This window comes from Eptatretus burgeri, chromosome 9 (assembly GCF_056783735.1).
Source record: "Eptatretus burgeri isolate ZD-2024b chromosome 9, Ebu_testis_v1, whole genome shotgun sequence".
Lineage (NCBI taxonomy): Eukaryota > Metazoa > Chordata > Myxini > Myxiniformes > Myxinidae > Eptatretus > Eptatretus burgeri.
This window is the reverse complement of record NC_140969.1, coordinates 49,073,285-49,099,748: the sequence shown is the minus strand read 5'-3', so window position 1 is coordinate 49,099,748 and position 26,464 is coordinate 49,073,285. Positions and strand designations below refer to the sequence as shown.

At 39.7% G+C, this 26,464-nt stretch overlaps 1 protein-coding gene and 1 long non-coding RNA gene across 7 annotated transcripts in view; one reads left to right on the top strand and one right to left on the bottom strand.

The window, feature by feature from the left end:
* LOC147020098 (uncharacterized) overlaps nt 1-26,464 on the top strand; it is a 232,136-nt gene that overhangs the window by 157,217 nt on the left and 48,455 nt on the right. The gene's annotated exons all lie outside the window — the stretch shown is intronic.
* LOC147020099 (uncharacterized) overlaps nt 1-26,464 on the bottom strand; it is a 59,333-nt gene that overhangs the window by 14,627 nt on the left and 18,242 nt on the right. For all 3 annotated transcript variants that reach the window (XM_085896659.1, XM_085896660.1, XM_085896661.1), the window contains exons 5-6: nt 7,038-7,070; nt 6,071-6,136 (exon numbers count right to left, since the gene is read on the bottom strand). In XM_085896659.1, coding sequence (XP_085752785.1) covers nt 6,071-6,136; nt 7,038-7,070 — 99 coding nt within the window. The remainder of the gene's footprint in view (nt 1-6,070; nt 6,137-7,037; nt 7,071-26,464) is intronic.

Here is a 26,464-nt window from a genome sequence, read left to right as displayed (position 1 = left end):
GTGCGGAACTTATGTTCTTGTTGTCTGAGAGGCCTTTTCTCTACAATATCTTTCTTCATGTTTCAAGCTATCAGATGGACTAACGTCATATCGATCTCCTATGACATGGACGACATTGCATCCTTCTGGCCTCATGCTTGTTATCTCTGCCAAGTATCTGCACTGTAACTGCTCGAAGTCAGCACTACCCATGTCCCTGTACCGTTGAACGAAGGCCATCATATCGACAAGCATACATGTTTTCTGATCAGAAACCGGTAGGTTTTCCTTTTCCTCCCAATTTGAGCCCATGATTCCCTTCAATGCGATGAGGTAATCTGCTTTGTCCCCCTTCCGCATAGCATAGCCAGAGGGATGGTCATCATCTGGGTCAAACAGTGAGCTTGGATACTCTGCCCATTCGTGGGAAAAAGCATCCAGTTTCTCCTTTTTGCTAAGGTTCTGAGCAAAACACAAACTCCTTATAACAGCACTTTCCTCTATGTAGAGTTTCTTGGACTTCAGGACAGGTGAAGCAGTCTTCTTTACCTTTTAAATAAAGGTTTTCAAATGAACTGGCTGTATTTTTTCACTGTTGAACTTTTATGCATCAACAAGGGCTGCCAGTCCCCTTTCCTTTGCTTGGATAAGTCCATGTGTTGATGCCAATTGTCCTGTGGAGATATTTACCAGATCTTCACCAGAATAGCTAAAAGGATTGATCGTTTTCTCTTTCACTATGTTTAGGATTTTTCTGACAGTTTTTTGTCTTTTACTGCAGAACTGTCGTCGCTTGAGGTCTGAGCATCAGTGTTGTTCATGTTGGCCATTCTACGCATTTGTTCAGATACTGCTGTGATGCCGGGTAGAGCTTTTAGATACTTTGAAATGGTTGCTGGTTGTTGGGTAATACCAGTGAAAAGTTTTGTTTTAGCATCTTTATTATATGTCTGTTTTTGTGCCATGTCTGTCCAAACTCCATTGAACTTTCCTTCCTTTTTTCTTACCACAAAGTTAGCATTTTTGAACTCGGTCTCAATTGAGGCCGGTAAATTCTTTATGGCATTCAGATAGTGTGGCAAACAAGATACATATTTAGAATGTCCAGCAGACACGAGGTATGGGAGGATCTCTTCGGCTGCAGCAATATGCAGGTCCCATGTGCCAGCCCTCTCTGCAGAAATGTACCTCTTCAGGATAGTTATCATTTCTATGTACATAAGCCACAGTTGACTTGTTGGCAAAGTGCACTTAGTCTTCACAAATTCATCCATCTTCTTCATAACATCATCAAGACTGGCCTGAGCTTCCTTACAGGCATGCTGGACGTCGTGGTCTTTCCTGCTATTGACTGTCACATATCTAACTCAATTGGATGGACAAAGATGATAATTCATCAGTGCCAGTGGACTTTTCCACCAGCCAGTCTTCGAAGGCTTCCCAGAAAAGTGCATATATAGCATTCTCTACAAGAGTGTTAGCTCGCAACATTTGATAATAATCTTTTCCAGACATTATCTTGTTAGCAGTGCCTGGCAAGCACACACCGCCTTCAATGAAAAGGTCTTCTAGTCCAGTTCCTTTCATCAGTTTGCCAATTTCCCCTTGAAAATTCATTGCAATGTGAAATCCACCCATTCGAAGAAGAAGGTGGTCGTACTTGGTGGGATGTTTCTTCTGTAATGCCAGAACAATTTCATAGATGGCTTGATCGCACGTCAAGACACAGAATTCTTGGCCCAGATCTTTGGATACAGTCATACAATAATCTACTGACTCTTGAACAACATCAGGGTTGGTTGGGGAAAGAGGAAGAAATGAACCATAACCAATCACAGTAGCATTTTCACATTTTTCAATCTGCATTTCTTTGAAGTTTTTCCAGGATACTGGATGCATTTCATGTGTGAGATGTAGTAAATCAGTGGAACCTGTCATATGTAGTTTGAACAGAATATTGAAGTCCTCTTCAATTTTAAATCTGTTTGTGTCATCTGGGACTAGTCTGAGTCCAAGCAAGGAACGACTTTTCTGTCGATCAGGAAGGGTGATCCAACTTCTAGGTTGAACAGGCTCCGTGTCTTCAAGGGTCACTGAACGGGATTTTTTTGGTAGCGGAATGCACTTAGTGCTTGATTGGTTTTCTCTGGTGGCGTCATTGGGATATTGGTAGATTATATGTGTGGTTCCATGAGTAGTTGTTCCATCAACGGTGTTCTCATGAAAGTCAAGATTATCAATGGCAAACTGGGTGAAAATATCTTTTGCAATGTTTCCAGGAATGAAATAGCCTTGCTTTTCTATCTGATCATTAGCTTCATTTGCCATGGTGGATATATATCTCTGCGCATCGTTATAACTGATGCAGTTACCAAATCTATTTAGTAGGGTTACCGTGTCCTTACTTCGAGTCTGCTCTATGATGTGTACAGCAGTGCCAACATGTTTGGGAATTGCTATTTTAGCAATGGAAGCACATATATTCTGTGAGAGGTTGAGCACTTGTTCATGCTGTTTTGCCTCAAGCACAACACGGTCATCAGGACCAAGACCACTGTCTGCATCAGTCAACATCCAAGCAATGTGGTTGTACAAGTCATTCGGGACACACTTCAGTGCATATTCATATGATATATCCATGTTTAGTTCTGCAGCATCCACTTGCTTCAATCTCTTCCTTTCTTCACTAGCTATTGATTTAAGCTGTTTGCGAATGGCCTTTGCAGTATGAAATAACTCAGAAGGTGATGTATGGGACTGTTGAGGTTCAGTGGCAGTTTTGTCAGTGTCAGGATTCTGCTCAATGTATTCTGATTCTTCCAGGCGATCTTTCAGTTTCTTAACTTCTGTGAGGACTGTTCCCAAAGCTAACTTGGCGGAACATAAGAGATTCGAAGTACCGACCTGGGGAACAATCATAATTTGCTCACTATAGTGGTTCTGAAATTGTTTTACAAGCGTATCACTACGATATGACATGGCATGTTCCACATGCTTCTCATCAAACCACCTACGAAGCAGATCACGCAATTGCGAAACAAAATAAATACAACAATCACTGAGCAGTTTTGCTTCAATAGTAGAAATAAGCCACTGAAACCCTTTTTCATAGACACTCAAAGTGTCAGTAGTGTTGATATCTGTGGGGCGTTTGTTCAGAAAACTAGTCAAACACAAGCTATGATACCTAAAGTCATTTGCAATCATGTCCTCACAGCCTACGTCACAACCTTGAATCAAATGTAGCATTCGTTGATCATCGAGTTCATTCGCTTTATTCCAAATTGATAACTGTCTATCCTTTGTGGCAACCAAAATCAATTTGAGATCTCCTTTTTTTGTCTCTCACTTTACCACAGCTCGTTTTGAAATCTAACTTTGTGTCAAATTTCAAATCGAGTAGACGTGCAGATGGGTTCTTCATCCATATTTGTAATGTTTGTTTCGACCTAAGGCTGTTTTTTAATCAACCTTTTTTTATTATTGTATGGACTTCGACACGAACTGTGAATCTTCGGAAGTTTCTTGAGAAATATGTCCTTACTGCTGACATCATCGAGGAGACGGCGAGCAACATTGTCCATTCGATGGGATAAAGCGTACAGTAATGAGGGATAACCATTCTCTGTGACATTTTGAAGAGTACATTATGTCTTCTTTTGACAAATTATAATCTGTCCCATCACTTGGCGACTTCCTTTTCTCACCAATTCGAATAGCCCCTTCCTCCATTGTGTTGCTGGGATGTACCATAGGTACATATACCTGAAGATGTGTGAAATGTAGTAGTTAAGAATCAATATACAACTATTGAAAACTATGTATTGGAGGGCAAAAATAATAAATGTTCAGTGCTTAATTCAACAAACAAGTGATCATTGGCCTCACGGGCCACCATACCATCGAGGTACAGATCAAATGAGATTATAATTTATATACTACAACATGTACTAGGTCTGTAAGGATGCTACCTACATGACTTATATAGCTGCTGGCTCTCTTGCCTGTACATCACTGTGACTATTCCTGACATCATCCACGTTACATGCACGGGTATGTGTACCTGCATGCAGGCCTACATTTTTTTCAGGCACCTTTTCAAAAGCTGTGCTATTTATGACTCGAATTAAGTTCATTCATATGCTTGTTTAAAACTACTTACCTTATGGTTGATATTAATTTCTTCCTGCCATTGTATGGTTCTGAATAAAGGACTAAAGTGGGATTGAAAATTTTCTGAAATCAACACATGATGCTAAGGAGAGATGAATAGCAATTTACCTCCAATTACTGAAGAGTGCTTTGCTTTGAAAAAAAAAATATGGTGGCCTGTTCAAGGGTACTGGTTTTATATTTTTGCAACTACAACAATACATGAAGGCTTAGCTGTAACATTATGATTAATAAATGTAGGCCTATACTCTTATACTTGTGGCCTTTCAATGTATTTAGTTCCAGCATCACTCAGCTCCAGTTCAGGAAAGAGAGTATGCTTTATTGAAATGTCTGAAACTGGTAAAGGGTTAATGAAGGAATGGGTTAATATACACTTCTGGTGAACAAACATTCATTTTGATATCCATTTGTGACTATGCAAATGCTTCACAAGCTTCAAAATAAAACATAATTGTATTTTTCAGAAAAAGCTGAAATTTGACTTTTTTGCTTATTTTGCATATCGGACTCGAGGGGTTAATATGAAAACTACAATACTTATGCAATTTTTCATAATATAAAAAAAAACTTTGGGTATATGTTGGCTTATATTAGTAGCATTTGTGGTACCCAGACTCTCTTAGTTTGGTCACAGCACCATATTTAATATGACTAATACCCATATTTTAACTTGCATCCAAAATCTATGACCTTTTGACCCCTAGTGACATAATCGATGACGCCATCAAAATTTTATTAATGCTAAATTGTAGTGTGGGCTAACCCCTTCTCAATGATACCTAATATGCATGACTTTCATCTCAATTACTTCATAAAAAACTCAATTTAGTTTCCCCTACCCCTAATTATTTGGCTCATTTAGGTGATCTCGTATCTTCAAACTTCCACCCACAGAAATTGTTCACAAGAGTGTCTGATGAGCAGACCTCTGAAACCTTATGAGGAATGGACATACCTACCTAAAAATATATAGAAACAAAGTATAGCAAGCTGTGACCTCCTTCAAATGTTTAGGGCTCTGGGTCCCCTACTATACTCAACATGGTGCCTATAACACAAGATTATCTGATAAGGTAGTCTACATCATGTTGTAAATTTACCTACATGTCCAGCATCTGCCTTAGATAACCGTAGATCATTAATCTATTCCTCACCACCGCCATGTGTTGGTATGACTCTGTGCTAACTTAGATAATTTATTCAGAGCAGCTGAACGTCTGTTCACCTCTGAGTATTCAAGTCCTGGATTCGACTGCTGCCGGATTTCCATCAGATTAAAATGACACTGAACGTAGTGCCATAAGGAGGTTATACATCAAAAAATACGCTGTTCCTTCAGGTGGGGGCAGGGCAGGAGGCGTTAAGCCAGCAATCATGTCTGCAATGTGGATGTTAAACATCTCATCCGAGATTCCACAAGACAGGTAGTAATAAAGTCAAATTCTAAATCCAATCTTAAGGACAAGTGTAGGGTTTAATCACTTCGTTTGCCCAAAATCAGGAAAAAATATTTTCTACAACATGCAAGGTCTTCTGATAATAATTTTTTTAAAACAACTTTTTTTTTTCCCCATTGCACTGCCAAGTTTGGTTTACTTGAGCAATTAATATTACAAGTGCAAGCAAGTGCAGCCATATTTCTTGCTAGTACACTCATTTTTACTCACGTCAATATGCTTCTCTTCCAATGAGTTCCATAAATAAGTGCAATTTAATGCCAGAATGGCATGCAAAGTAAACATGGGAAATATGGAACGTCAGCATCATGGAAAGTAAAAGTAAACAATGGTCCTTAACCACAATGACCCAGAGCCATCTCTGAAGTTCATCATGACACCAATGAGGCTCATAATGGCAAACGTCAACAGGAAAAAAAAAAAACAAAAACGTGACAACATTTATCTACAAAACACACCTTGGATTCCGAGCTCCTTTTCACCCTGCTCCTGCTCGCCACATTTGAGGTTCATTTTGGAAAAATCTAGAAGCAATACAAACAACGAATAAGGAAATGTTTATTACATACTAAAGTAATGACAATAACAAACACCGATTGCACAACTTATATTTGAAGCATAACTAATCAGTGAAGAAATTCTGTTCTTACCAAGCTGCTCTGAAATAAGAAATGGAGAGTCATGTGTTTATCGACAATTTTCATAAGAGGGATCTGACTGTGTAAACTCAGCAGACCAACAAGTTAGTATAGCGAACAGTCCAAGAAGGCACGTTGGTGTACTTGTCGAGTTACCTCTGCCACCAAAGGTGGACAGAGGTTATGTTTTCACCGTCTGTCTGTCTGTGAGCAGGATATCTCCAAAATTATGGACGAATTTTATTGAAACTTGGTGGACAAGTTGAGTGTTTGACAAGGACGAATTGTTTATATTTTGGTGAAGATTCGGATCCGGATCCAGACAGGAGTATTTTTAATGTCTTTTATAAAGTGATTCCTCACCATTGAGAGATGGGAACAAAACGATATAGAGCACGATATCTCAAAAAGTTATGGACGGATTATGGCAAAACTAGGTGAAAGAGTTGGGTGAGTGACAAGAACAAGCCGATTAGATTTTGGTACAACACGTAAACTGTTCAGCCTGGCGGAGGTATGTGCTCCACCAAGTGCCATTCTAGTATCATATTCAGCTACCAATATCAGAAATGAAGGAAATTTTAAAAATAAATATCAAATTAACAAATGGCCTCAAATGTAGTATCAAATGAGCAGAAAAACACAATCAAGTGATAAACTCGAGAATCAGAGCTAGCTCATGTCCATCATTATCTCAAATTGCATTTTTTGGAAATGATCATGAACTTGGATTGTAAACAAACCAGGTTACTTAAAGAAAATCAAAACATTAAAGGAAGCACTTCACCTTCACGGACTGATGAAGCAACAGTAGTTTGTTCTATAAAGGGGAAGGGGTAAAGCAAAAGAAAAAAAATTAGCTCTTAATGAGGTTAGTATTGGTTTGAAGGCGTTTTGATGCAGAAGAGCATGTGGTAGTTATTTACTGTACACGACATTATAACAATGCATTTCAAATGAAAAAAGGGTTTTATTTCTGCCAAGGTATTGCAGAAATAAGCTGAGTTTACATCGTTTACACAGAATAAACCTGCAGAGTGTAAAAGCAATACAAAAATCTGAAATGTGTGCTCAAGTTAAAAAGTTGCTAAATTGCTTTTTATTATCAATATAAATAGTCATATTAAATTATAAAAAGAATCTATAGTAATTCAAAACACAGACACACACACACACACACACACACACACACACACACACACACACACACACACACACACACACACACACACACACACACACACACACACACACACACAGACACACACACACACACATTCATTTTACTTCACATTGACACCAACAAACAGGTAGAATCAAATCAAATCAAACATTAATATTATGAGGACCATCATAAATACAAACAATGGAAATAAGATGAGTCAAATATGAGACTATTAAAAAACAAGAACAGGTATTAACAACAATGGTGCCTCCAAATATACAGATTTGACAGTATCAGCATCTATACAGATAAGGGTGTGTGTCAGTGAGTCTCCTCCATAAATCCAAAACCTCGCAGCCTGAAACTTTGCATGCATACTAAGAAAACAACAAGGAAGTGCAAGACTAAAAATTGGATGTTTGGGTTAATTAAAACACCCCTTTTGAAGATAATTAACGGCCTTATTTAATTATATCCTTTATCAGGCGCCATCCTCGGCAACCTCGCTCTCTGGGGTCTTAAGGCATTTCCTGAATTACCTCGCTGGGGTCTGAAGCCGCCATGTTTTTTGGCCTGCTCAAACATGCCTTGACTTGGAACAGGGCGCAACGATTTCTTCACGATAATGTATTTTTTCACTTTCCTCACTCATATTATCGAATGTCTGTTCATCATCGCTACGAATCACTTTTGTAAGTGATTTAGTTTTCAAATTATGAGCTTGGAGCAATTTCCTGCATTAAATGACGCAATTTCCCCCGATCTACTCTAACGGACTAATTAAAGTATTTCATCAAAGTATGATTTCGGCTTTGAGGATCAAATATCGTCCGGAGTAAATAAGAGTCGAAATCTAGAGTGAAATCTGATAATTTAAATAAAACGCGTCATATAACTAAGCCTATACACCTATTTACTTTAAGCAAGCAAGGCTATCGTCCCTCCTCCTTCTCCATATATCCACAAGAAAATGTGAAATTTCCAAAGTATTAAACATATCTTTGGAGAATTATATTGAGTGAACAAAACATTTATGAACGTAACAAAATTAACCAGCTTCATTGAGCTACATGATTTTATGCATTGACTGCGAGACCTCGTGCCCTGTCCCCCAGAGGGACTGCTTATCCATAGTGTCTGCCAGATCTGTGTCTATATTTTCGGAGGCTTCATGAGGGCCTCTACAAGGAAACAAAGCAAATCTGATGAAAAACGGACATTTCAAAATGAAGTTATACGTTAGCGTGGACCGCAAACTGATGCACCATATGACGCGTGCACAAACAAGCAGGCAATGCGGCAGATTATCTGCAATGTTCATTTCACAGGCGATTAAACTTTGCAATGTCTCCAGGGTTGTTCTACATTAAACAGCAACTCTTTTGTGGATAAAGTCATTATTTGAAGGAACTCATTTAATTTCTTTAACTGCTGCAGGCATGGTGGTAAACACTGGCTTTAAAGTTAAAGGGATCCTCTGCGGTATGCAGCCACAGCCTGGACAGCCGTTCCTTATCAACCATTTAATTGGAGTGCTTTCTTGAGTGCTTAAGCCACTTGCTGAGCACCCTTCAGTCAATACTGGTACAGTTCTTATCCCGATCAGGATGTACAATCGGCAGTTACTACAAGGTAGAGGTACATGATATACAAAGGTTATATGGTTTCTCTTTGTGAGTTTCAAAGCAAAATATATTTGATACCACCCGATTTCCAAGCCGTTTGCCGTATTAACATGTTTTCTAAATTGGAGCCAAATTTTTTTCCACCAGTCAGATGATGATTGGCAGCTGTTTATAAAGATTAATGTTTATGCACATCTCCCTGAAATGCCGATAATGCAACGTTGTTTTTATAATTTGTTTATTGAAATTCCCCCAAAACAAAGGTGAATGCTACTCAAGGTTTTTGGGTTGTATATAGTACGTACTGCAGTCAGAAATCACACCGACTCCAATGTGCGGATTCCTGAAAAATTAGCGATATCGGCCAAGCACAAATACAGTGCGCGTGCGTGCGTGCGTGGATTGTGTAGAAAATGGATTTCAGACATTATTTTGTTTCCATCTTTACTGTTATTCCATGCAGAAGCATTTTGATGAGACTATGAATTGTAATTAATGCTCCCCCACATCTGCCTTCCCTTCGCTTCCCCCACCCCACCTTACTCTTTCTCCTTCCCACCCCTTACTATCCCCGTTAGTGAAGCTACGGGTGGTATTTGCTAGTATAAAGTATTGCACTCACATAGGGGCATTAATTGACTTTAAAACAATGTATAACATGAAAGTAAGAAGTCGGTGCTATACTCTCCTTGTATATCATAATAGGGACGTGAAAAGGGAGGGGGGAAAGGCTCGAAATAGAATAATAATAGAAAGGTAAGGCGGAGGAAGAAAAAGGAAGACGAGAAAGTAAGTTTGGCGAGAAGCGGGAAACTAAACAAAAAAGAAGAAAAGAAAAAGGGGTGAACAAAGGGGTGGAAATTATACACAAATCAAAGTCAACATTGGTACTGGTGTGACTATTTTTCATGCGATTGGTTTCATAATGAAATTATGGAATGTTCATATTATGTCTAAGAGTTCTAGTATTATTCCTTGTTAGTAGAAAGTCTCCAAATTGGGAAGTACATTTCAGGGTTTTTGTAATGAACAATGTAGACAAAGACTTTCTATGATCTTCCAGTGACTGAAATGACAATTGAGGGAGAACATCATTATTCTGGTCCGAGTACAATTCGGCTGAGCTCGTTTTTGAACTCTTTCAATGCATCGCATTCTTTGCGAGAGCTCCATTCCACACGGGTGCTGTGTATTCGGTAATTGGTCTAATGTCGCCCGTGAATATGGTTATCAAATCCTGATGTGGAAGGCCGTGCCATTTGAATGGGTGTAACGTGTAGTTTTCTATTTGCATGCTTTTCGATACTATCCACATGCTATCTACCCACTTGATATCTATCTACCCATTTGAGGTCATTTTGGACAGACGCCAATAATTTTGGTAAGGTTCACATTTGCTAACTCTTCATTTCCAACGAAAACTGCTGGGCATTTCTGGGGTTACGGATAAATGAGACTTCCATTTTGACAGGGTCACTTTCATCTTATTTATGTCAGACCACTTGGCAAGGTTATTGATAGCCAGTTGCATGTTTGAAGACTGGTTTGAGTCTCGACACTCGACCATTGATAAATCTATGTATTTCCATTGGACGGATCTGCATTGTTTATCATTGCCAAAAAATAATGGGACCCAATCAGGTACCGTATGCCTGGTGTTAGTATAATGGTTAAGGTAGTGGGCTTGGGATCCTCGTATCATGAGTTCAAATCCCACTCTCTGTTGAATCAATACCAGGTGGGGTCGACTCTGCCTGTCATCCTTCCGAAGTTGGCAAAATGAGTGCCAGCATGCTGGTATCCTGTGTCGGAGTGGCGACCCGTCCAGGATTGTGCCCCATAGCCAAAGAGACTGCTTAGGCAGCACCAACGCTCTGCACAGAGTATGGTCCCAATAGATGGAATCAAGTACCTTGGGGGACTCTGGCATTCAGCATTGACTAATCCAAATAGGTTGAATGGTATTGGACACATTGTTGGCGGGATGATAAGAAATAACACATCCAAGGGATAATTGCTGGCCATACTTTAAGATCGATCAACTTTGAAATCGCAATTGTGTGATCGACAACATCAAATGCTTTTGTGAAATCTGTAAGAAGGACTGTCGAGGATGATCTGGGCTTTTCTACATTCAAGTACAAAGTATTAACATATTGATTAGATAATGATTTGTTGATAATGATTTCCAGATTCCAAATTGATTTGGGTCCAATTTTGGTGTCATATCTTGTAATGTTAATTTTGCGATTAATTCTTCAATGAATTTGACAAAGTGACTTGTTAATGATATGGTTCTTTGCTTGTCAATGGTAGAAGGGTTGATTTTTGGTAATGGTATTACGATGGTCCATTTCCACTCATCAGAGACCTTTCCTTGCCGAAAGGAAGTGTTGATGTGAGCAAGGGGTGTTGATCACTCAATGTAGAAAGTGCGGAAGAGCCTCACAGAAATATCACTTAGTTTTCCTGATGTTGATTTCCATACCTTGGACATGGCTTTATGAACTTCCCAAAGATAAACTGTGGGGCACGGTTTCGGAGAAGGCAGGAACGAAAGGAGTTCTGTCAATTCAAGGGGTGCTAAATCAGCGGTCACCACCATAAAGTAGTTGTTGATCACGTTGTCACTGTGTGATAATTAAGGAACCTGAATTGGCACCTGATCCAGTGTACCTCCTGTTGGGACACTGATTACATGGTACCAAGCAGACGGAGTCCCACATTTCAGATGCTGGATGTGGGAGGAACAGTAGTCTACTTTTGCTTTATCTATGTACGATTTCACCTTGTTTCCAAGTTGCTTCCAGTTAGTAGCATCTCCTCTATGGAATGCAATTTGCCGAGAATGTATGAGGGATTTTAATTTTGCAATAATCCATGGCTTGTCACGTAAATGAAGTTAAATTTTCAAAACTGGGAAAAATGAATTGATCACCGAGTTGAGAGTGTGATGGAAACATTCAGATTGATCGTTGACATCACATCTTCCAGTCAACTCAGACCAGCCGGAGAGCTGATCCATCTGCCAAAACATTGCACAGTGCTATCCGGCATTTGGCGGTTAACGCAATGTCTCGTAGCATTTGGCTTCTGGATGGGTTGTGGAGTTTTTGATTGGAGTCCACCTGTGGCAAATTCAATTGATTGGACATAATTTAGAAAGAAACACACCTTGTTGTATAAGGTCCCGCAGTTGACAGTGCATGTCAGAGCAGAAATTCTACCATGAAGTCCGAGGAACTGTCCGTAGAAATCCGAGATAGAATTGTGAGCAGGCGTAGATCTGGGGAAGGGTATAAATTTTTTTCCAGAGTATTTAAAGTTCCCAAGAGTACAGTGAGCTCCATCATTAGGAAATGGAAAGAATATGGAACTGCCCAGACTCTTCCGAGAGCTGGCCATCCGACCAAACTGAGCAACTTGGCAAGAAGGACCTTGGTCAGTGACCAAGAACCAATGACCACTCTGACAGAACTACAGAGTTCCGTGGCTGAGATGGGAGAACCTGCCGGAAGGGCAACAGTCTCTGCAACACTTCACAAATCTTGGCTTTATGGGAGAGTGGCCAGAAGGAAGCCACTCCTGAGAAAAAAAAAGACACATGATAACACACTTGGAGTTTGCAAAAAGGCATGCAAAAGACTCGGAGCATGAGGCAAAAGACAAAAATGAAACGAAAATTGAACTCTTTGGCCTGAATGCAATGTGCTATATGTTGTTGAAACCAAACACAGTTCATCACCCATCTAACACCATTCCTAATGTGAAGCATGGTGGTGGTACCATCATGCCATGGTGATGCTTTTCAGTGCCAGAGACTGGTAGACTTGTAAGGATAGAGGGAACAATGAATGGAGCCAAATACACGCAAATTCCTTCAGGAGAACCTGCAGCAAAAGACCTAAGACTGCAGCAAAGATTTCCATTCCAACAGGACAATGACCACAAGCATACATCCAAAGCAACACTGGAATGGCTTCAGAACAAGAACCTGAAAGTCCTTGAGTGGCCCAACCAAAGCCGAGACTTGAATCCCATTGAGAATCTGTGGAAAGACTTGGAGATTGCTGTTCACCAACACTCCCCATCCAACTTGACAGAGCTTGATCAAATCTGGAAGGAAGAATGGGAGAGAATCCCCAAATCCAGATGTGCAAAGCTGATACAAACATACCCAAGAAGACTCAAAGCCGTAATTGCTGCCAAATGCTCTTCTACAGAGTATTGACGCAAAACATTTGAGCTTTTCATTTTTAATAAAGTTACAAAAATTCCAAAAAACATGTTTTCACTTTGTCGTTATGGGATATTTTGTGTAAATTGGTGATAGCATTTTTTTGTTAATGTAATCCATTTTAAATTCAGGCTGAAACAAAATGTGACAAAAGTCGAGGGATATGAATACTTTCCGATGGCACCGTACATGGACCTTGGGTCCTCATATCTACTTCATTTTCAATTACCTATCATGAAGCATCCTCCCAGCATATAGCTGCTTTCAACGCTATGTATATTTTCATTGTTTATTTTTTCAGACCTTACACGACTCTTTACAAGAGGTTTGTGCTTAAAAGCATCAAAAAATTAAACAAAAAATAAATAAAGGAGCAAACTTTCACCTTCTTAGTTACCCTCACCTTTGTATGTTTTGCTTTCAGAAAAATACACCTGTCTGTTTGTACAGCCAGTGATGTGATCTTTTCTCTGTGAGCACAAGTAATAGTGTAAATTAATACCAGACTCAGTGATGTAATGGTTAGACCGTCCACTCTGAGTCTGGAAGTTCAGCGGTTCAAATCCCAGCCGAGTCACAACAAAGACTTTTAAAATTGCACATCATGATTCCTTGCTTCATGTTCAACATTTAAAAAGGATAAAAGCATGGACAAAAGCATAGATCGGCAAATAGTAGCGCAGGCTTTGATGGGCCTAATAGCCTCCTCATGTGTTGAGGTTCCTTGTAAGGGAACTCATCTTTATTTAATAAAGTTAGTTTCAACTTACTCAAAATATAAATGTCTCTCATCAACCCTTTGAAGGCAGTAACTTTCACAGACTTTTTTTTACCACAAGTATCATAACTCCTTCAACCTTCGTCACACTTCAAGCCATTGACCTGATCAATCCATCAACAGATTAAAACAAAGTCACACTCATCCATTTCATCTGAGCTCAAAATGATGCATCCATCTTGATCCATCCTGATTCCCTGCCAAGAGTTTAAAAAGGGGTAATTATGGAAGCATATTACAAAGGAATTTGATATTAAGGTAGTGGGATAATTATAAGCAGTACATAGAGGATAAGTACATTTATAGATTCGATTAAGCCAGTGATATCTCAGAAAAAAGCCTTATTTTCGGAGTTTAATCAACCGGCTGTACACAAAGATACAGCAGGTCTCATTTGAAAAAGGGACATCTCAGGAACACATTCAGCCCTGTTGCACTCAATATTTATTGTGTCTATGAAATATTTCCATTTGAATGATACCCCTGTCCAAATTATTTGACCATTTCCAAAAATCATAATTTGACCTAACTTCAATGAAAAGCAACCCATTCATATATATTTGGTATCAAAATGTTCAGAACGGAGAGGAGAATAATGCAATGTGACAGTTGCATCAATTTACATACAGCTCAGTGCTTGTGAAGTCAACACAGAGTTAATTTGGTCCAATTTCAGGACCACCGTCTCCAAAAATAGTCGACAACAGCAAATTCTCATGCAGCCGATACAGACATTTAGAACATTACCATATTCACTAATCACCCTTTAAAAGAACAAGGAAGAAATAATAACAACTAACGATACACTTATTGTCATATCTTGCAACAGGTGCAAGCACAAAAATCTATCCTCAATGTTAGTTCAGAAATTTACAAAAATCAACTGGAAGCTTATAGTTAGGGAATTAGTTGAAACTCATTTATCTTCTTTCTCTGAATCATTTTCTTCACTTCCAGGGTTGTGGATTGTGCACAATGAAACAAATGTCACCTTCAACTTCAGAAATCGGATACATAAATTGAACACTTTTCAACCATTGCCATTTATACGGACACACCTTGATTGATGTACCCCAAATATATATATATATATATATATATATATATATATATATATATATATATATATATATATACATACATACATATATATACATACATACACACGCAGTCATGTGCCGCATAACGACGTTTCGGGCAACGACGGATCGCATATACGACGGTGATCGCATCTGCCAGCTCCATTATAATGGAGCTCAAAAATTCCTATCGCCGGGTGATGTAGCCGACGTAGCGCTCGCTGCCAGTCGTATAAAAATAGCACATACAATTATGTACAGTACATAATACTTAATAATTATAATAAACAACAATGTTACTGGCTTATGTATTTACTATACTGTACTTTTTATCGTTATTTTAGAGTGTACTCTTTCTACTTATAAAAAAAAAGTTTACTGTAAAACAGCATGCCGTGTCACGCAGCATTCTTCAACGAAACATCTCGTGTTGACCGCGTCTCTTGATTGCATCATTTTTCCATGTGCTTGATTTAATCTCGTGTTGTTTTGTTCATCATGGCCCCTAAACATTCATCAAAAAGTTTAAAAAAATTTTTAAGTTCATAAAGTAAAAAAGTTACAGTCAGCTAAGGTTAATTTATTATTGAAGAAAGAAATTCTTTTTTCAAATTAATTTAGTGTAGCCGAAGTGTACAGTGTTTATAAAATCTACATATCATCTACCCTATACAGGTGTACCATTAAAAAAAAAATCTTTTATACCTTTTCTATGTTTAGACACACAAATAATTACCATTGTGTTACAATTGCCTGCAGTATTCAGTACAGTAACATGCTGTACAGGCTTGTAGCCAAGTAGCAATAGGCTATACCATATAGCCTAGGGGTGTAGTAGGCTATACCATGTAGCCTAGGTGTCTAAGTTTGTGTAAGTTTTCGAAAACGAAAAAAAAATAATAAGATTTTCGCACAACGACGACGTCGCTTAACGACGCATTTCTCAGAACGTAACCCCGTCGTTAAGTGGCGCATGACTGTATATACATAAACGCTTTGGATATATATATAAACGCTTCATGAATCACTATTATAACGCTCACCAATTATCATTTTCACTTTATTTCAGAACCCCAATATGGCTGAAATGTGTCCAGACCAGCAGGGTTCTGGTCCATTAAAGTTACAGTTGCCAAACAAGAAACGAAGGTTGTCAGCAGAATTGGACAAATGCATCATATGCCAAAAATCCTCAAACGAAACAGTCAGCAAAGCTGGGAGCACTGGATTGGAAGCTTTGAAGTATCTTCACCAATATGATGGGACAAAATTGGCCAATGTTTGGAGTCACATCAAGAGGGAACTGACATTTCTGCATTTTACCACCACAGTTGCTATCAGAGGTATACTAGGAAGAAGAACTTATCCTACTACTCGGAAAATCACCCGTCAAAGCTTGGGTGAATATGCAACTGCCATATAGTCCAGGAGTGAGACCGTCCAGAAAGGAAATATTGAACATGAACAAACGTGTCCAGCAAGTCTGAAACGTGAACAGCATGTATAACAGTATGACACATCGGTTCAGGACCATTGATCATCCAAACAGCTTGTTAACATATCAAGTGGAGTCATCACATCTAAGGACATTCAGAAGTCCCTGTCATCCATCCATGACAAAGGAAAAAAAGATGGAAGAGTACATGAAAGAATTGCTTTGCACTAGACTACTAGAGGGCAGAGAAGCAGGTACCAGCTGATCCCAAAATCCAAATGTTCTCAATTGCCACAAAAAAAAAAATTCTAATCTTGGGTCAGAAAGCAATGGTCATGAGCAACTCAGAGATGGTTTTCTGCCATGCTTTGTTGTCGACTCAACTCTGCCCTGAGCTAAGCATGAATCACGTGTTGAATTATCCCATTATGTCTGTTCTGACATCTATCTTCCATGAAGATGGAGCTACAATAAAAAAAACTCCAAAGGTAAACTTGGGCATATTCTCGAGAGCTGGGTCGAAGAAGAAAATGAATACGCTGTCTGCAATAAGTGGCAATGCAATGTGTATATCAGGGATGCCATGGCAGAACTACATATACCGTATTTTCCGGTGTATAGACCGCACTTTTTTATTGGCAAAAAAGGTAAAAGTTGGGGGTGCGGTTAATACATGGGTATAAAAAACCGTTTTAAAAACTATCAATGCTGAATTTTAATTATATTCCAAACGAACACTTTTGTAGCAGTCGGAACTGCTGTTAAGCTGAATTCTGCCATTTAAATTTTGAAAATCAATTCAGGTTAAGAGTTTGTACAGCATTTTATTAACCGTGTGCGGAGATTGAATAAATAAAAAAACCGGAGACACCCGGAGTTTAGGTGTGTGAAGAAGAAGATGAAGAAGAAGAAGAAGAAAAAGAAGGTGAAGAAAAAGAAGGTGAAGAAAAAGAAGGTGAAGAAAAAGAAGGTGAAGAAAAAGAAGGTGAAGAAAAAGAAGGAGAAGAAGGTGAACAAGAAGAAGGTGAACAAGAAGAAGGTGAACAAGAAGAAGAAGGTGAAGAAGAAGAAGAAGGTGAAGAAGAAGAAGAAGGTTAAGAAGAAGAAGAAGAAGAAGAAGGTTAAGAAGAAGAAGAAGAAGAAGAAGGTTAAGAAGAAGAAGAAGAAGAAGGTTAAGAAGAAGAAGAAGAAGGTGAAGAAGAAGAAGAAGGTTAAGAAGAAGAAGAAGAACATTAAGAACAAGAAGAAGAAGAAGGTTAAGAAGAAGGTTAAGAAGAAGGTTAAGAAGAAAGTAAAGAAGAAGGTTAAGAAGAAGGTTAAGAAGAAGGTTAAGAAGAAGGTTAAGAAGAAGGTTAAGAAGAAGGTTAAGAAGAAGGTTAAGAAGAAGGTTAAGAAGAAGGTTAAGAAGAAGGTTAAGAAGAAGAAGAAGAAGAAGAAGAAGAAGAAGAAGAAGAGGAAGAAGAAGAAGAAGATGTCGTGTTCAAGAGGAAGACACTGCCCAAAGACAAGTTTCCAGCCAGCGTCATTGTTCGTGCACAGCAGAAGGGGTAGATAGACAAGGGACTTGTCGTGGAGACGATCTTTTTACATGCATCATTTTGTATATCAACATCTGGTGCAGGCAGAATTAATCCACCAAGCTTGTACCTTAAATGCTGACGCTATGCCAGCAAATGCTGGATAGCGAGATGTAGTTTAAAACGAGGAACAACCAATCAACCCCGAGTACTTTTCCATATGAGGGCAGGAAATGTATTTAAAAAGGAAGAAGAAGAATAGAATCTCACGAGAGCGAGGAGCCACAGGACAGTGAAGCTTTAAGATGTACCAGTGCTGCTCAGTCCTTTCGGCTTCCTTTGGTTCTCTTCTTTCTTCCTGGTTCTCTTCATTTTCCCTCGTTCCTAACTTTCTTCCCGCGGATTACTCCCATCGACCAGACGAACTTTCTTCGCAGGCCTTTGTATTCGACCCATGTTTGGAGGAACATTAGTTGCATCTTGGTGGAACCACCACAGACTAACTTTCCTATTTCCCAGACTTGGTATTTTCATCAGTTGAAAATCAACATTTCATGACGCGTTTCCTGCCTGGATTTTCGACCCAGATTTCAAGATGCATTGGCCACATGCATCTTTGCTGAACTTTCACCATTACTCCCGGAACTACGTTGGCTGAGCATTATGGTGACTGAGAGACTGCCGCGTTCATCAGGAGGATGAGAAAGGTCAACCTTCCGATGATCTGCGGCTGGATCATCAAAATGTGGGAGGAGATGCCATCGGACATCATCAAGCGAGTATTTCTGAAATGCTGTATCTCCAGCAACATGGACGGCACAGATGACATTATTTGGAAGGAGGAGGCTGCAAATGACAGTGATAGCGACGGGGACTTGCTCTACCCTGATTCAGACAAGCTGTGGCTTGCCGTCTTCGAAGAGGAAAGCATTGATGAGGATTTCCTTGGGTTCAGCTGAAAAGCTTTATTAAACCCAAACGGCCATTTTCAGGGCCACAAATCCACAATAAATATGTATGATACCGGTATGAATCCCTTTTCTTCATTTTTCTAGCAACAAAAAAAATCCTCTTTATAATATTAAAAAATAAGAAAGAAATATAAAAGCTTCTTGGTATCCTTTACTCTCTCTTCAACGTCTTGAAAATGAAAATAAGACTGTTCGACAAAATTTAACGGACATGGGAGTAAACATGTTGATACCTCCGTCACTTTGTTCCATACAAGGTTAATGTACCGACATATTTAGATGTAGATCAGAAAATAAAATGATCAACACGTTCATTTATTTTGAGGGTGAAAAACAGGGGTGTGGTTAATACATGGCCATGGTTTATAGACTGGAAAATACGGTACTTGGAGGAAATGGTGGCAGGTTTGGTAACCTGGCACAGCATTACTTAAACCAGTTGCTTCATTGCATCAAAACAGATGACACCATCGTCGATGTCTTTGATCAACACGATGATGACAATTCGGTGAACATAGAGGAAATGACAAGACGCCTTGCTTCTGTTGGTGGAGCTCATTACCAGTTCATTGCTAGACATCCAGTACCACAATGGACGAACTTTATGGCTTTATCGTCAAACACATTTACTTTGACACACCATCTGTAGTCACGTCACATGAAATGCACCTGAATCTAAAGTGCTTTAAGAGAACCAAGAGAAGCGGCTCTGGCTGCAGCCTTATTGGGTGGTACGCTCACAGCGTGTATTTCATCTGAAGGTATGGAGCATGACAGTCAGCTTGTATCAATGCAGGAGACAGATTCCAGGATATTTCTCCATGTGAAGCAAGCTGATGATCAGTTTCAAAGTCAGAATATAAGTGGATCCTTTACAATAAAATCCAGACACTGATATGCTTGGCTCAGCAGTCCATTACTTTCCACAGCTTCAGCACACACACAAACTATGTAAAAGAACATCAGCTGGATGCAAACTCATCCCATACATCAGATATGTGAAAACTTGCCTTCAGAAATGTGTACACGGCTTCCTGTGTTTCATGCACTGACTGCTTGCGACAGTGTATCAACTTTCTTTGGCTATGAAAAAATGAAAGCATGGAAAGAAATGAAGACATTGCATCTCAGCAACAATGATTCACACATCAAAACACTGGCAACTGGTGATCTTCAGGAGGTTGTTACTGCTTCAAGACAGCCAGTCAATGCCAATGTATGATCCACAAGGTAAATATGGTGAGGCTCACACCAACTTGAATGATCTTTGAGAAAACCTAGCACCAATAAAGGATGGGCCAGTGCATAAGTTACCGCATTTAGAACTAGCTTTTCTCAAACATGTGAATAAATCTCTGCAACAAAGCTGAGTGTGGATGAATGCCTTCATCGCAAGTGCAGAAATTCCTACACCAGAAGGCTGTAGATGGTACAGAGAAGCAAATGTACTGCATCCAAAATTATTCGAGGGACCCAGAGCAGCTGAGAGGTGAGATGGCCTTGTATGTTCGTGTCGCAGGAGTGAGCCATGTACAAATAGTTGCAGCTGCTCACATCACAATTTCCCTTGCACTAAGGAGTGCCTGTGTGCCACCAGTGATCGACAATATGGCAATGAACTTTCTCATGAAGAACAAGAAAAAGAGCAATCAAAGATTGCAGACCCTCACCAGGACTTCTTTTGAGTAGTGTATTTTTTATAGGTATGAGGGTAAATCCAATATGGCTGCCAAACCATGTGACCTATCAATTATTCCTTAACACATTTGTACAACCATGGCTTGGGGAACACTTGTGTGAAGTTTCCCCTCGATTTGTCCAGCCGTTCTAGAGAAAAACATTTTTTTAATAGGTTTTATGGTCAATCCAATATGGCTGCCAAACCATGTGACCAATGACATCACATGTGTGAACATTTTTTTCCTCATTGACAGGCGATCATACGTGTAAAGTTTCGCCTCGATCTGTTCAGCCACTTCAGATAAGAAAATTTTTGAAGGTTTAAAAAAAAAAAATTTAATATGGTTGCCAAATCACATGACCGATGATGTCATGAATTTTTTTTTCAGTGGAACATTATATCCCTAGATGACCCTCAAAATTTTTCATACTGATTGGATGTGGCGTTCTACATATGCAATTATGACGTCAAAACGAGGGCAGGTATGATGTCAGTAAAAAAAATTACTCATTCCCCATGAGGAGTACTTGCTTTGTGCCAAGTTTCAATTTTTTCCTTGGTGCGGTTTCAGAGATACAGAGGTCCAATTTTTCCCCGTTTTTCCAATATGGCTGCCACACCACATGACCAATGACGTCATAATTATCATTAAAACATTCTACATTAGTAGTCGCACCAATGGTGAAAATTTTGTCTCAATCGGACAAGCGCTTGCGGAGAAAAACACGAAAGTTCTGTGCAGACAAGCAAACAAACAGACAGACAGACAAACAAACGGACTCAAATGCAATCCCCTCTCCTTTGGCGAGAATAACAAAATGAAAGAGACAGTGATCATGATGACTGAACTGACGCAGGACATTCAGAGTCACATAGCTATCTGCCAACCGAACAATTAGTTATCAAAATGTTAATATTGGTAACAATGCTTGTGAATGATAATGTCTATTATTGCATTTAAACTGCATTGTTCTTTCTATACTACTGTGTTTGCTAAATGTTTGGGTTGAGATAAATGAAATACAAATCTCGTCAAGCTTGATGCATTTTCTTTTTCTTCCTCGTAGTTACTTTCTCATCGTGGAATGTGTTTCATTGAGGGGTAACATGGTTCATTGCAGTTAGGATATTGTACAATTTTGTATTATTATTTAATTGCAGGTAGATCCCATTATCATCATTATAATAAAGTTAGAAAACAGTACATTTGTCAATATTGGCTGGTGTTGTTGATCTTCGGAGGCAGTGGTCCTGAAATTGGGGAAAATTAAGCCACTTTTTTGGATTTAGAAGCACTAAGCTGTAAATATATTGATGTATGCGTCACAGAGCATAAATATCCTCTCCATCCTGTACATTTTGACACCAAATATGTATGAATGGGGTGATTTGCATTGAAGTTGTGTCAAACTCTGCGATTTCAAAATCGGTCAAAGAAATATGGATGGGGGTATCATTCAAATGTAAACATTTCAGACAGCACAAGAAATATCGAGTACAACAGGGCTAAATGTGCTCACGAGCTGTCCCTTTTTCAAATGAGACCTGTTGCAACTTTGTGTACAGCCGGTTGATGAAGTTGAAAAAATTCCGGTCTAGACCGCTGGCCGAAAAGTGCCCCCCTCCTGTGTTACCTTACTTTGCAATCCTCATATCCTCCTGCTATTTATTTGAAATTGGTCACTGGCTTTGACAGCAATACAAATTTTTATGACGGACCCGAGGCATAAAAAGCTATAGGTATCAAAGGAAGTTTCAATTGGAGCACCTCACCACCAAGAGAGCATTTAAATTGTATCACATGTAGCAATAAATGTGAATCACTGCTCCCAGTTTGTTGTTGTTAATGTTAATGTGACCCACTTTCTTATTTTACAGTCAGTTAATGTGATTCATTTGCATGAATAGTACGTAAGGTGGATTCCATTAGTCCAAGCGCTCGGCAAATATTCACCTGTTCTATCATTCGATTACCAGTCATGGTGTTGAAGGGTGCACAAGATATTACACGCCAAGTTAGGATTTGCAATCCGGCCACCACAAAACTCTTCACTCCGCAAAAACACTGTAGTGTGTTTCAAAGAGGTTCTGAGGTGTCATCCACCAGACGGCCATTTCCTTGGGTTAACCTGAGGCGGTCCCTTCGGGTGGGTGCCTGAAATGTCCTGTCCTCTAAGAGAAGGAGATGGGCCAGACATCTGCCTGGGGTTGGCCAGACAGAGGCCCCTGGTGTACTGGTGGAAAGTGGACGGTGACATGCTGGAGCGCATGCTCCCATTGTATGTTGTGTATATGTATGTTTCGAGGAGTTTTGGATTTTCAATGCGCCCACACACCGCCTAGCATCCCACAGCCCATCTCTGACTAGTTCGGTTGACATGGCGTGAAGGCCAGATGTTGCTGTTTCAGATGCTTATATCAAAAGGACACAGAGTCGGTGTTAATTCAAATAAGCAATGTTACATATCTGACTGCATTTGGGTCCGAGGTGACCGCAGATATATAGGGTGTCCCCCAAAAAAATACAACTTTTAAAATGCTTCGTTTGATCCTAAAAAAGCAGTAATTTTGTCACTAATGCTTCATTTCTTGTTGCAGAGACCCTGAAGTTTATTTTTATACCAAGCAAGCGCCAGAAAAATGCCAAGACTGACCGTACAACAACGGACGAAAATTGTTGAACTTTGGCACCAGACGAAAAGTGTCATACAGGTGCAACGTCTTTACTCGAGACATTTCGGTATCCACTTGCGCCATGCACCAAACTTTCGGACAATAAAGTGCACCATCGCAAAGTTTGCCAATGTGGGAACCATCTGTGACCTTCACAAAGGTCACAGTGGTCGGAAGAGGACAGGTCATAGTGAAGAAAATGTGGAAATGGTGAGACAGGCGTTCAGAGTCCAAAAAAATCGATTTGACGACTTTCTGCCAAGACAAACATTCATCAGAGCACCGTTCAGAGGATCCTTCGCCAAGACATTCATGCCTTTCCATAAAAAAATTCAAACAGAAATGGTGCTTACTGAACAACAGAAACACAAACGACTAGACTTTGCAAATTGGTTCTCAGGAAAGTTGGAGGAAGATGCAAACTTCCTCAAAAAACCATGCTCACTTGTCCGGGGAGGTAAACAAGCAAAACTTTCGGTACTGGGGAACTGAAAATCCTGGTAATGCATCAACTGAACTGGTGCCTCGATCTGTTCTCAAAGTCACCATGTGGGTGGCGGTTGGTTGGTCTGGGATAATTGGTCCATAATTCTTTGAAGATGACCAGGGACGCACCTGCACGGTAAACCAGAGGAACTATTGCGAAATGATTCAAGAATTCTATCTGCCTGGGCTATGTACTCAGGCCCTTAGGAGAAACAACCTGATCCAGATGAGAACCCAGTGGTTCCAGCAGGATGGGGCACCGCCCCAATACAGCCAGGGAAACAAGGCGTTTTCTCAACCAACATTTTGAGGGCCGCTTTATCTCCCTCTACGAAGACATTGAGTGGCCACCGTATTCCCCTGACCTTACTCCTCCAGACTTCTTCTTGTGGGGGTATCTCAAGGACAGGATCTATGGAAACCCTAGGCCTCAGACTCTTGATCAGCTGAAGGAAAACATCCACCAAGAAATCCAGAACATTCCTCAGGAAACGTTTCCCAAAGTAATGGAGAACATGACAACGCGTTTGCAGGCAGTGATCGGACAACGTGGAGCCTACGTCGAACATGTGGTCTAAAGGAAAACGATGATTCTATACCAAAATTTAAATTTTGGTGGCAATTTTGACATTGGTACAATAAACTTCAACCTTTCAGCTTTCTATCCAGCCATATATCTTTAAAAAAAAAAAAAAATATATATATATATATATATATATATATATATATATATATATATATATATATATATATATATGTATGTATGTATGTATGTATGTATGTATGTATGTATGTATGTATGTATGTATGTATGTATGTATGTATGTATGTATGTATGTATATATATATATATATATATATATATATATATATATATATATATATATATATATATATATGTTATGACCATCCTCTTTGCAGATGAAAAGTTGTATTTTTTTGGGACACCCTGTGCAAGTACAGATTAAAGCTTTCCCACGGAAACCAGGGTGTGGGGCACAGCATGCGTGCCCAACACAAGCGCACCCGGCACGGATGGCAGATTTGGGTGCGGGGCTTCCGAGTGGCATCTCATGTGCAAATGATAATGAGGTGGACTGTGAGTGTGCGAAAAGCCCACGGTGAAAGATTGCGAGATGGCCCTTGTGCATAAGTGTTTTGAGAAAGTCTCACGGTGTAAGAGTGGGTGTGTGAAAGGCTGTGAAGCCACCCATGTATGTGCAACGTGTGCAGAGGTTCTGTAGCACGAACAGTGGGCATGGCAAACATGGCCCTTTCTTCGTGGGGAAAGAAACAAATTGAGATACAGAAGGAAAGCTATGAATACAGTCTTACCTTTTCCTCTTGGGCATATCCAGCACTGACAAGAAGCTCTCATTAACGTTCCGCAGTAGCCACCTTACCTGAAGGGTGGCTGCAGATGCCAAATTGACACAAGGTGGAGCTCCAGCTGCCAAGCATCATGAGAAGGAAAGTTTTTTTTTCTTCTTCATATCGACCATAATAGGCACCATCATCAGCCGATGTCGATATCCTCAAAATGCCAGATATCAGCCGATATATCAGTCGACCAATACTTCTAATATTGAGGGTTTCGACAAATCGCAGGCAACCTTTGTGGTCAGATTTAGTTATTGCGGTATTTTATTTTGGCCAATCGTGGTTTTTGAGCTGAGATGAGTCATCGTTTGCATCCACGTATACGATTACCTTCCATTACGAGCCTTTTGTTTCTCGCGCACCGTTAACTGTAGAAATCAGACCAGCAAATGGGAACTAAGCTAAGTTTAATAATGAATCCTCATCGAATAGGAAATGACACACAGAAATAATGTATTCTACATCTACAAGATCTAGTCGACACACAACAGTTAATAATGGTGCTGAAACGTAAAACGATGGACAAAATTAGTTGTGCCAAAAGGCAAAAAAAAAGGTTATGACGTTGTGCAAAAAAAATAAAAAAAATCAAGTTGTAAGATAGGTTGGCAGGAGGTCAAAGTGTGGCATCTGTGGGCTGCCATTACGAGTTCAATTAATTGACTGTGTGGTAAAAGTGAGTCAAATATCTGGGCAAGTGTTCCCGCTTCGCAAAGTGCAAACATCTCATTCTCGTCCCATGATCCTCTTATTGAAAGGATGGGAAAAGCGCTTCATGTTTGGATCAAGGACCAAACATTAAAAAATGCCTTTGAGTGGACTTGTGTATGTGATAAACCACTGCGGATTTACCCCTTTGAGTGGACCAGTGACACGGGAGAAATCATTGCAGATTTACCAACATTTTCACGAAGCACCTGGGGCCGAAGGCTCCAGTTCAACCATGGCAGACCATGATGCTGCGAAAAACTACCCAACCGCAGCTCATGGAACTAAGCGAGGCGAAGTGATTTATGCCGGAGCAGGTTTTTAACGCCGAAGAGATGGGATTATTTTGGAAGAAGATGCCATCTTGTACCTTCCTGTCCAAGCAAGAAAGATCTGCTGCATGGTTAAAGGTGGCTAAGGATTGTCTTACACTTCTTTTAAGTTGAAACGCAGCAGGTTACTCCATCCTGCTCCCGATG